Source organism: Podarcis gaigeae (assembly GCF_964106915.1).
Source record: "Podarcis gaigeae genome assembly, chromosome: 1".
NCBI classification, from domain to species: domain Eukaryota; kingdom Metazoa; phylum Chordata; class Lepidosauria; order Squamata; family Lacertidae; genus Podarcis; species Podarcis gaigeae.
In genome coordinates this window covers 93,489,303-93,502,102 of record NC_139678.1, presented here as the reverse complement: position 1 = coordinate 93,502,102, position 12,800 = coordinate 93,489,303, and the positions used below count along the sequence as shown (strand labels likewise).

The 12,800-nt window shown below is 42.8% G+C and overlaps 1 protein-coding gene across 4 annotated transcripts in view; it reads right to left on the bottom strand.

The window, feature by feature from the left end:
* Positions 1-12,800, bottom strand: part of LOC310846539 (TGF-beta receptor type-2-like) — a 41,358-nt gene that overhangs the window by 12,581 nt on the left and 15,977 nt on the right. For all 4 annotated transcript variants that reach the window (XR_014565388.1, XM_083743276.1, XM_083743275.1 and 1 more), the window contains exons 2-3: positions 6,786-6,936; positions 4,971-5,173 (exon numbers count right to left, since the gene is read on the bottom strand). Coding sequence is in view for 3 of the 4 variants with exons in the window: in XM_083743275.1 (XP_083599401.1) it covers positions 4,971-5,173; positions 6,786-6,936 (354 nt within the window). In the remaining variant the exon portion in view is untranslated. The remainder of the gene's footprint in view (positions 1-4,970; positions 5,174-6,785; positions 6,937-12,800) is intronic.

Genomic DNA, 12,800 nt, shown 5'->3' with positions numbered 1-12,800 from the left:
TCTTTAAAGTCTGGGGAAAGCATAAACGATTTTGCCTGGCAGCCAAATGAGAGTAATAAGGGTGCTACATGAGTCTCAATAGGAAGGTTGGCATCCCAAAGCTGAGGATCTAGATTAAAAGGGCTCTTTTTGGTCACTGCCCACCACACTTCAGATGGTGAGACCAGCTTAAGGAAGGCCTCAGTGGATGGGCAGATTGATATGGGAGAAGATGGCCCATCAGGTATTAGGAAGATAAACCTTGTGGCTTTAAGAGTTAATACTGGCACTTTCAACTGAACTTGGAAACCTGCTGGGAGCCAGGGGAGTTGTTTTCAATACAGGCAAGATATGAGATATGATCTCTTCTCCCCGTTGCAAAGAGATAGGTGCAGTTCCTCACTGCTGCTCATGAAATTCAAATAAAATCTTTGAAAGGATTCTTGGCCAAGTATAATACTGAGGAAGAGAAGTTCAAGAGCCATCCCCTAAGCAAAAAGCCTTTGCTGCATGACCTCAGTGGGTGCAGCCTACACTTCAGATACTGGAAAAAGAAACTCAAAGCGTTTGGCTGTTTTACTTGGCAGTTTACAAAAAAATAAAAATCTGCAACAGCTAACTTCTGTTAAGCTGTGAATGTTTCTAAAATAGGCATTGAGTTCAAACCACAGGATCAACCTCAAATGATATAATTTGAGTTTGTTTTGGAAAGCGCGAAGCCTGGCTATCTCCTGCTTCTCTAATGGATTTACCTGATGGGTATGACTACATCGCTAAAGGCTGTGAAATCCAATGGAAAGCAGAATTGTTTTCAGAGGATTTTCCAGGACTTCTCTTATGTGCAAACCCTGAAGTAATAACTGTGTACATAATTCCCATCAGCTGCTTAAGTATGTTGCCTCCCGGGCTGCAAAGTCATCAGCTTGTAGCAGGGATCATTAAATGAGCCTGAAGAATTATCAGGCAGGCAGTTGTTTTCTATGAAAACAAATGCTGAAATGTAAAGAAAAGGAAAAGCATCGCCTCATATTTCTCTGTGCCTCCCACTGCTTTTTCTGCCAGAAATGAATTGGTTCTGGAAGAAAGAAAAAAACCCACCTCACGGTCAAATGAAACAAGAAATGTTGAGGGCATCTAAATATTCCTCAATGGATATATTCTGAATCGAGCAATATAATCTCTATTAGGTAGATTTAGAGTTATAATATAGCCTTGGCCACCTTCCTGTGGTCCTTGTCTGCTCTCAAAAGGGTGTAGGAGGATAAATGGCATATAATGAATATGGTATGCTCCTTGCTGAACCTGAAACAATAATGTGCCACTGCTTTAAATGATCCAGGGAAGCCAAGAAAATATGAGTTTCTTTGCATACTGCTAACTCTAAAGGGCCCGAGGTAAAACTTCACACACAGTATATCTATAATCAGTGCTTTTTTCTTAAAAAAAAATTAGGGGTACTCTCATTTTGACTCAAGAAAACCACCATTTTATAGTTCAAATCGGGAAAAAGAAATACAGTAAATGGACAAAAATACAAAGATTCACAAATTGTTTAGGGGTATGTGTATCCCTGCAGCCCCTCCAGGAAAAATGCACTGTCTATAACAGGGGTCAGCAACCTTTCTCAGCTGTGGGCCGGTCCACCATCCCTCAGACCATGTGGTGGGCCGGACTATATGGGGTTGGGGAATGGACAAATTCCTATGCCCCACAAATAAACTAGAGATGCATTTTAAATAAAAGCACACATTCTACTCATGTAAAAACACCAGGCAGGCCCCACAAATAACCCAGAGATACATTTTAAATAAAAGGACACATTCTACTCATGTAAAAACACGCTGATTCCTGGACTGTCCGTGGGCCAGATTGAGAAGGCAATTGGGCCTTAGGTTGCCTACCCCTGGTCTATAATGAAAAGCAATGATTTTTGTCGCCGCCACTGCACTGTCCATTTGACCTTGGCACTGGCTGCCATAAGATGCGATCATAATCCGCAGTGTAACTTATTGATAACTAAAATGATAATTCATTTGAGGGCTTCCCTCACACAATACTGGCAAAACCTGGAAGGGATGGCCACCGACGGCCACATGTTCTTAGTACGCTTTTCCTGTCAAACAGTTTCGTTTTGTTATGTGGACTTGGTCTGTGTTGAAAAAAGAAAGTGGACAATAGCTTTATCCAGTAAATTGGTTGCTCATATATTCCTTGTTGAGAGAACAGTCACTGGCCCTGTGTGCACATAATGTTAAGCCCAAACCATGGCTAAGCCTGAATAAGTGTGTGTTTTTACAGTAAAAATCAAGTCTGTTTCATTCTAGTCCTCCTGCTGTAAAGGTAAGGTATGATTTGGCTTAATGTTATGTCCAAACCCATGCTCAAGTTTCTCTCCCTGGACAGATTTAACATGTCAAACCATTGCTTAACTCAAGGTAGCATGGCTGCAGGAGGACTGAGGGAACAGTGAAGTGGCTGTGATTTTTTCTGCTGGTATCTGAATACTTGCACATTCACACTTAGCCATGGTCTGGGTTAGTGTTATGTGTAAGCCAGACCACAGCAAACAGTATCAACTGCGTGCAATGACAGCAACCACAGAATGCTAAATTCCTACATGTTCAACTGAGATTCTATTGCTCTCTTGCTCCCAACTACGGTTTGTTGTCACTTCTGTTGCTTTTTTACTTGTTTTTCCGTGCAATTAAAATGCAACAGTTCTAACCTTGATTTTTATATGTAATATCACATGACATATAAATAAATATTTGCATTAAATGTTGCATTAAAATAAATAGTCTGCCCATCATGCCTGTGGAATTTTCTGGAGCACCATTTATAATTCAGCTATAGATTCTGAAGCTGATAATGTGACTTAAGGGGCGATTTTCTTCCTAAAGCAGGCTATGTAATCATTTCACAGGAGATCACATTGGATAAACTCAAATTTCAGTTTCACAGCTCAAAAACTGCATCAAACTTTACCACAGTTTGGTCCAAACTAAGCAGACCCACAATTAGGGCAGGAGGGATGGGGAGAGGCATCTCACTGCTACATTTTGTTCCTTCCCACACATGACCCAGCCTGGTGTTTTATGTTTTTGCCTGACAGGCAAACTTTCAATGGAATGTTTGGGAGGTGGGGAGCTGTGGTTGGGCCATCTCTGTTTTTAGACTGTATAAGCAGGAAACAGATCCCATTCCTTGCAAAACTAACATCTGATAAGGTCAACACTGAAAGCGATGGCTTAGCTTACAAGTCTAAAATAATACTGGCTTGAACATATGCATCCGAAGTCAAACCATCAATCCACCATGGGTCGCCAGTATGCTGCCCTTCCAATGTTATTGGACTGCAATTCCCATCTTCCCTGGCCATCAGCTGTGCTGGCTAAGGCCCACAAGTCTAGCAACATCTAGAGGCCACCTTGTTGGCTACTACTGGTCTACTTTAATGGTCAGTTACAGTACTTTAACTGATCTACTCAGACAGTCAACGAGACCTTAGGCAGAACTCCTTCCCTGCCTTGCAACATAGGCTACTTTCACACTGAACATTTACTGTAGAATATTTACACTGCATTCTCTCACTTTTTCTGGGGAATCTATAATGTTGTGAACAAAACATCCCCCTCTCATGTTCTGTCCAGCTTCCCCCACTTCAGAGCTCAGAAAGTCAAGCTTTTTAAAATTCAGTTGAATAGCATAAAAAAATCCCCAGCTGTAAATGGCCAACTGTGTTACTACAGTGGTACCTTGATTCTCTAAATTCGAGAGAATCCGTTCGACTCTAAATCTGTTTGACTCCCAAAATGGTTCAAAAACCAAGGTGTGGCTTCTGATTGGCTGCAGGAGCTTCCTGCACTCAATTGGAAGCTGCGGAAGGTGCGTTGGATGTCTGGCTTCCGAAAAACGTTCGCAAACAGTAACACTCACTTCTGGGTTTGTGGCATTCAGGAGCTGATTTGTTTGGGAGCCAAGCCGTCCCACTACCAAGGTACCACTGTAATCTGCCAGGTTAGATTGTTCAGTCTAGCCATTTTCTATATTGTGCTTGAGTCATTTTTTTTCTCCTCTCTAGGAATTGACTTAATCATTTCAACCCAAATAACATTGCCTTTATATCAGTCCTTTCCTCCCCCCTTCCACCCCAATTGCAGCAGGGGCAAGAATGACTGGGAATGAAGGTGGGGGAGAAAGGATTTAACACACACACCCCAACGGCAGAGGCGGATTTAGGGGAGCACAATCAGTTTGCCTACACTGGGTGCTACACTGAGAGGGCAACACAGGGTGCATCACAACAATGACAAGCAACGGGGGGGGGGGGAGAATTTTTCTATATGCAAGTACAGCTGCTAGTATAGTGATTGCTGTTAGGTGGAAGTCACAAACTATACCCACAAAGGAGGAATGGATTTGTAAAGTAAATGAATATTTTATTTTGGCAAAATTAACTGCTATAGTAAGAAATCAGTCGAATCAAAAATTAAAAAAAGGAGTGGAAATGTTTTGATGAATATTTGGCAAAATATTGCTCAAAAAAGATATGCTAATATGCCTAGATTAAAATGTGAAGTACTGGATGGAAGAAAAATTAGTATGGAAAGATAATAAGAATATATAGATGATTTGAGAAGGTTGTAGAATGCAAAGATTATTTTAAATTGTATAATATGGAGGAAATAGAGTAGGGGCGGAGGGAAGTGGGAAGAAGGAGAAAGGAATAATATGATAGATTGAGGAAATAGAAATGTAAATGTATGGGGGGGATGGGGAGGAAATGGTGTTGGCTTTGGTACATCTGTATTGTAAAGTATTATATGAAAACCAATAAAAAAACAACACACACAATGACAAACAACAGAAGGTGAGAGATGGGGACGCCACTGAAAATTTAAAGCCAAAAGTCTGCCACTGCCAACAGTCTGAATAAAAATAATCTCCTCTAAGATGAGGAAAGGTGGACTGAAACCAGGAAGAATACTCACCATTGGTGTGCTTTTCAAAAATGAGTTTGTCATTGCATTCCTGTTCATTCACACAGCCACAGATGTAAAATATCCCCTCCTCATTGCGCTGACGGACCATAACACACTGGGATGTGTTATACTTGGGAACCATGACATTTTCCACGGGAAGCTGCGGATTGTGACAAAGAGTACTCACTCTAATGCTCTCGTTGTCTTGTTTCCTGAAATGCATAATTAATCGGAAAAAATGATCACTGTGAAGGTAGAATAATGTAAGCCAACATTTATGTACTTGTTCATAAACAAATAATAAATCAGTCCTGAACATAGTTTCAAGTTACAAGAAAGGAGATTCCAACTAAACATACAGAAAACCTTTCTGACAGTAAGGTAAAGGTAAAAAGGTAGAGGATCCCTGGACGGTTAAGTCCAGTCCAAGGTGACTATGGGGTGCGGCGCGCATCTTACTTCAGGCCAAGGGAACTGGCGTTTGTCCGCAGACAGCTTTCTAGGTCATGTGGCCAGCATGACTAAACAACTTCTGGTGCAATGGGACACCGTGATGGAAACCAGAGTGCATGGAAACACCGTTTACCTTCCCGCCACAGCGGTACCTATTTATCTACTTGCACTGGCATGCTTTCAAACTGCTAGAATGGCAGGAGCTGGGACGGAGCAATGGGAGCTCACCCCGCCACAGGGATTTGAACCGCCAACCATCTGATCAGCAAGCCCAAGTGGCTCAGTGGTTTAGTCCACAGCGCCACCCGCATCCCTCTCTGACAGTAAGAGCTGTTCGACGGTGGAACAGTCTCCCTTGGGAGGCTGTGGACTCTCCTTCCTTGCAGGATTTTAAGCGGAGGTTGGATGGCCATCTGCCAGGGATGCTTTAACTGATATTTCTGTATTGCAGGGGGTTGAACTAGATGACCCTTGGATCCCTTCCAACTCTATGATTCTATAAATGTACCTTGACACAGTAGCCTATGTAGTGCTTTGTACAAGGGGTGGAATTCACCATTGCCTGTTACAAATGTTCTGCGGCTTGCCAGATCCCTTCCTCTCCTCCCCCCGCATACTGTTCTGGGGGTTCTCCTGACTATTTGGGGGAGGGAGTCTTGTTGCACAACTGGAGGTCCTTGCACAGGGCTTCTGCTGATGGGGCTCATTAGGTGAATGCTGCCCAAGGCTGTTAATATTTCCCGATGCCAACTGGAAGTGTATCCAAAAGTTGTCTTTGGGCTTGTTCACACTGGATCAAAACACAGATTTGCACCTGCCTGCCTCCCCATTGATGTAGTGGTGTCCACATGGCAGCCTCCTCAACATAGTGTTGTCTTGAACCTGGAGATGTAAGGTTTTTCCATCCTTGGAAAGTCCAAAATAGACAGGATCAAAACCCCCACATTTAAAGGGGCGGAGGAGGTACAGGACAACACTTTCATTCCTATCAGATGAACTCCCATATAAATTAAAAATGTCAATTGCTTGTCCCCAACTGTGACTTTGTACTTAGTAGAATCCTCAAGATATAATGTGCAGCAGTTGGAAAATGTAACTGCTAAGTGTGGATCTTTCCGTAACTATGTTCTTGCACTTTATTTTACATTTAATATGTAAATGTTTTTATTAACAGAGGTGCCAGAACCCACCTGAGAGGTACCAGAACTGAGTCCTGGTGAGTTACGGCTTTAAAAAAAGCCCTGCTTATAATGTTTATATTTCCTTTTACCCATATTCTAATATTATCTGTGCATTTGATTTCATTGACAGTTTGTTTCATCGCCCATTAGGGATGTGCTTAATGAGGGTTGGTGCTCTTTGCCTGCTTACCATATAGACACACAGATTTCCTCTGACTTTTCACAATAGGAGCTCAGATCACAGTTGCTGTAGCACTCCTGATCTTTACAGACTGGGTACGTGTTATTACACCACTTACATAAATTGCTCTTCACATTCCGCCCTCCTTGGCCGTCATGTGCTGTGAATAAAAAGAAATCAAACAAAAGGAGCATCTTTACTTGTTTGAATGAACAATTTTGTATAAATGTCTCATCTGCTGATTCTGAGTTCACACATTAATTGACATACAGTACTATGATACCGTCATCCACGGGGAGAGAATGCACAGGTTTCACATATTGCAAGCACCATGTGAATGTGTGTGTTTGGTGGAATCTAGATACACATTAAAAAATGTAGTGAAAATGCTTTTTTCAAAAACATTCTGAAAAATATATTGAATTTGCCATAGCTCACCATCGCCATCTAGTGTCACATTTGTATAATGCACTTGACAACACACTTAAAACGTTTTATTTGCAGCTGTATAGCTGAGCCCTTTGTGTGTGTGTGTGTGTGTGTGTGTGTGTGTGTGTGTGTTTGCGTGTGTGTGTTTGCTGTATGGGATAAGGGGATTCTCTTTCTGTAGCAAACGCTGACCATACTCTGTTTCCCTTTAGGCCTCATTAAAAGTGCACTCATTAATTCTGTGTCTTGCATTCACACATCCACGTACTAACATGCACAGTCACAAGCTTTCTGGGTGTTTCTGCATACGTTTATGTTAATGCATAAAGGGACTCTGGAGTAGCGGCACTCATCTCGCTTTATTGGCCGAGGGAGCTGGCGTACAGCTTCCAGGTCATGTGGCCAGCATGAGTAAGCCGCTTCTGGCAAACCAGAGCAGCACAGGGAAACACCGTTTACCTTCCCACCAGAGTGGTACCTATTTATCTACTTGCACTTTGAGGTGCTTTTGAACTGCTAGGTTGGCAGGAGCAGGGACCCAGCAACGGGAGCTCACCTGTTGCGGGGATTCGAACCGCCAACCTTCTGATCGGCAAGTCCTAGGCTCTGTGGTTTAACCCACAGCACCACCCGTGTCCCAATGTTAATGCATAGGAACATGCTTATGTTGTTGTTGTTTAGTCGTTTAGTCGTGTCCGACTCTTCGTGACCCCATGGACCAGAGAACGCCAGGCACCTCTGTCCTCCACTGCCTTCCGCAGTTTGGTCAAACTCATGACATGCTTATAGCAAACTTCATATTCTCTCAAGGTTGCACTTCTGTTATGGGGATATTGTATCCACTGAGCACTCAAAGGGCAATATACTGCAATGGGTTTTGCTGTAAGGTTTTTCTTTTCTTTTCTTTTTGGTGAATAGGACTATCACCATGAGTTGTTTTAAGGCAATATGTGCCAGAGTCTTGACAGAGGAGGCTGTTAATAGTCCTGGGTATTCAGGTGATGTGTTTCCATAGAAACTAATTATCAGACAATCCTCCTTGTGTCTTATGAATTGGGCAAAAGCAGACCTCCTCCCCCTTGATGATGTAATCTAGATGTCTTGTGTGTGAAGAGAAAGGATAGGAAATGCAGTTTGAATTCAGAGTATTAGAGGAAATTAAGCCCCTGGTGAATTGATGATCTGGTGATCTGATGTAGACTTTGGCTGTCTTTTGAAGTATTTCAGCTGTGTCTTTACCTATAATCAACCTTCATATCTGTAAATGAACTCACATATTACAAAATGCCATAAGCCTGCCACTGACCTCCTTCCAAAGGAAGCAGAACCCAGTAAGTTCTGTACACTCGAAATGGGCTGAGCATAATAATCTTGTACATATGGTGCTGTGGTCCGGGGACAACCCATGTGTGATGCTCTCAGAACTGCTCTGACATTACCTTTTCACATGAACAAGACTAGGAGGGAGGGATCAAGCAAGGGCCAAAATGTGATTGAGACACATTTTTGCTGATGACACAGAAAAGGCCTTCTCTCCCACAAACATTTGTTTTGACCTCTCTGGCACAGTTCTGACAGATGGAGAAGACCAAAAGTAGCAGAATAGCAAATTAAGGCAACATGCTTGATTCAAAAATCAAGACAGTACAGAACAAGGGCCTGCCTCCCAAGTCAGTTTCATTGAGGGTCAAGGAAAACACTATTAAACTTAATCTCATCCACAGGTGAAATCCTGTGACCATCAGGGTTCCTAACCCTTGCTACTAGAAGCTTGCACAGCTCCCCAATTCTTTGGAATGAGGGAGAGCAATTTCGTTAGATTCAGTACTCAGCAAATTTGTTATAGACGAGAGTCAGTGGATGCTGTTTCAGAAGCTGAAAAGCAGACCTAGATATCTGGTTCTGATTATCATTTTGTTCTTCCAAAGAATATTTTATACCAATATTCAGATTTGACCCTTTATTGTTCTCTAGTTTCTGGCAACCAGCAATAAATCTCCCATCCCATTTCCTGATGCATAAAATGAAATTTTGCATTACAAGAGACAGTAATCCTATGATTGGTGAATTCTGATGTGTGTGTGTGTGTGTGTGTGTGTGTGAGAGAGAGAGAGAGAGAGAGAGAGAGAGAGAGAGAGAGAGAAAAGAGACAGACAGACAGACAGACAGACAGACTTTGCAACAACGTTGACCAGTACAATCATTATTGGCTACCACCAAACCCTTATGTCTTCAATTTATTCTTGGAGACCTCATCCTCATATTTAATTAGTTTATAGTTCGTTCCAAGTTTTGCTTTCCCAACCTTTTTTTTTTAAGTTTTTATTTTGATGCTTTGCATTTGCCTCTGCAACATCTGGAAAGCTTTTTGTAGAAGCTTATTGTTACTTTACTGCCCGTGCAGCTTTATTAAATTATCTGAGTATTAACATTGAAAGCATTCATCTGGGTTTCATTAGGGGTAAGATGAGTGATGTGGCAGTTAAACTACAAGCTAATGGTTCAGGGACACAAAGTTCTAATAGTAGTTTTAGCAAGTTTCTTGCCCTGATTTTCACTAATTAAGAAGCTGGGCTCCTATGCAAAAGCTTGCCTTCCAAAACAGATGGGGGGGGGGGAATCACATGATGAACCAAGCTAGCAATAACCTCTCACTGAAAGTTTTCGTAACTTGGTGGCAATGTTTTATCTGCCACCTCTATAGAGGTGGCTGGTACCCATTGAGACTGGTGGGGCAGAAGTTGGGGGGCCCAATAGTAGGTGGAGCCAGAGCCAATGACAGGCAGAGCCTACTAATTCTAGTTTTGTCTCCATCCTTGTCCCTGCTGAATTCTCTGCAGCAGGGGCAAACCCTGAGATTGAGGAGGAAGAGGGAGCTGACACCTCCCCCTGCCCCCCAAGACTGGGTGTAAATAAGGAGGGGAAACTGGTTAACTGAGCTTGGTGGGGCAGTCCCTCACTTGCCTTAATGGACCAGCCTACCAGCCTTCCCCAACATAGGTCCCCCAAGTTGTATGGGATTACAACTCCCAGCAGCATGATCCAATGGCCAGGGATGATTGGAGCTGTAGTCCAAAACATCTTGAGGACACTAGGTTGGGGGAGACTGGTTAGTACTCTCCACCTCCAACCCTAATTTGCCTTTGCACTTAAGATCCCACCCCCCTCCATTTAGACTGGTCTTGATGCATCTTGTTGCACAGCTGGTGATGATTTTTCTTTCGAGGCAGTGTACCAATCAGAACCAACATTCTTTTGAACGTCTCTTTTTTTTTTAAGATTACACATGCAATACTTGGGTGTGTTCCTAGTGTGATTTGGCGATAGCTCCGATTAATGGGCTTGTTTACTGTGGGTCCCATGATTGATAGTAGAATCTCATCAGGGCCAGTTCACACTGCAAATTCCTCTGCATAACTATATAGGCAGCAACGCAACCACATGGTGAAAGGCTAGTAGGGCTCTACGCATGAGGGTGATGGCAAACCTATTTCTGTTAGTAAGTTGTGCAAAAGGTACAGATGTGGCCATATGAAATATCTGCTGGCTCGTTGCACGTATGTACAGTATTGTTTAGCACTAGTCTTTATTCACAAACCAGCACTGCACATCTGCACACAGTGGTGCTGCCAGGGCGGGGCTTTGGGGCAGAAGTCCAGAGCCCCTCTCAGCAGAATGAGCAGGAAAGCTGCCCCAAATGCAGCAGGACTGGCTTGCCATATTTTGAATTGAGTGAATATGGAGGGAGCCCCTGCAAGGCCATGGGTTCCAGAGCCCAAAATTAAGAACTGCATCTACATGATCATCTGGAGCAGTGGTTCTCAACCTGTGGGTTCCCAGATGATGTTGGACTACAACTCTCATCATCCCTGAGCTCTGGCCTTGCTAGCTAGGGGTGATGGGAGTTGTAGTTCAACAACTTCTAGGGACCCACAGGTTGAGAAAGGCTGATCTGGAGGAATGTGACAGTGTCGCCTGGCACCGAGAAAGAAAATATAATTGACAGTAGGAGATAAAAGCAAGAGTGATCCATTCATTTATGCGATGAACCTCAGTTTTTCCATAGAGTGCCTCTTAATGCATATGTTGCCCCTATTTGTGTACTTGCCTGTCTTCAATTTATCTGACAGCTGTGTCTAATGACACATAGGCAAGGCATCTTTCCCTAAAAGAAATATGCTTCTGGGATTGCTAAGGCACCAGTGTTGTTGATTCTTCCATGTGTATCCAATAATTTTCAGCCAGCACGCTTCTTCTTAGTGATCCTGTTTGCTGTATCAGTTACTCAACGCTTCCTACTTGGAAGCACACAGTCTACACCCTACTGATGAAGGGGTTGATAGGTCTATGAGAGCCTAAGGCTCAAGAGGATGGGTTCTCCTCAGCCTAACCTCAAAAGGGCCATTAGCAAGGGTTTCAAAATTTATCAGGGTGAGACTGTTTAAGTCACATGGGAGGAACACTTTTTCACACTGAGGATGTAATTGCATTTCCAAACACCTTTCACATAGCTTATATTAAGGGAGGAAATATTGGCTTGTTTTCAGAGGATTTACCTGACTGGAACTACTGCACATGCAAGAGAATGAGATAGTAGACCCATGAGCTGGTCGAGAGTGCTGGGCCATTTTGGACTGTAGGATGAGAAAAATGTTCCCCCAAGAAAATAATTCCATGCAAGCAGGAAACAAGCAAACCAGGGAAGGGTTATAGACCAGTTATTTCCCTGTTCTGCTAGCTTTATATTTTAAGGGAGTTATTTATTTTACATAGGGAAACATAACCACACCAATCTGAATGGTTTCAAGTGGAACTTTCTCCAAATGATCATGATTAAGAAGAATTGCATTTTAAATTTGTCAAAGAATAGACTTACATAGTGTTTCCAAGATTAGCTATAGGGTGAAAAGAACTTGGCTCTTCATTCGGTTTCTTTTTGTATTCATCATGAAATGTTAAGGAAACACCACTCCTGTTTACATCCAATTATTCAAATCCCCGTGATATGCCCGAAATGCTGAAGATAACTGAACACAAATTATACTTAATGAAGACACATTCACTAGTCTATTTTCCTTTTCCATAGCTCTCATTCTTTCAAAAAATAAACATGCCTACAGTGCTATCCAAGGCTGACCCAATACATTTCGATGCCTGAAATGAAGCAGCAAATGGCACCAAGTTATTTTATCATCTGAGACATAAATAAATCCGCCAAGTGCCTCTCCCACTTTCTGCCAGTAAAAACACAATAATAAGTTAAGTAACTAATAGTAGGCTGCCCTTTTATGACATCCAATATATGCTACCTGGGGCAGGCCTCATCCATTATATGGGGACAGTGGTGTAGCGTGGGTGCAGGGGGGGGCGCCCGCACCAGGCGCAACATCTGGGGGTTAGGGTTAGGGGGCACAAATCCACAGGTTAGGGGGCGCAAATGCATGGGTTAGGGGGCGCAAATTACTTGCCTTGCCCTGGGTGCTGACAACCCACGCTACGCCACTGTATGGGGAAGATAACAGGATATAATAACATCATGAGGAGCCTACTCCCCATGTTCTTGCATAAGTCCCTGGCCAGGAATTTATCATGGTG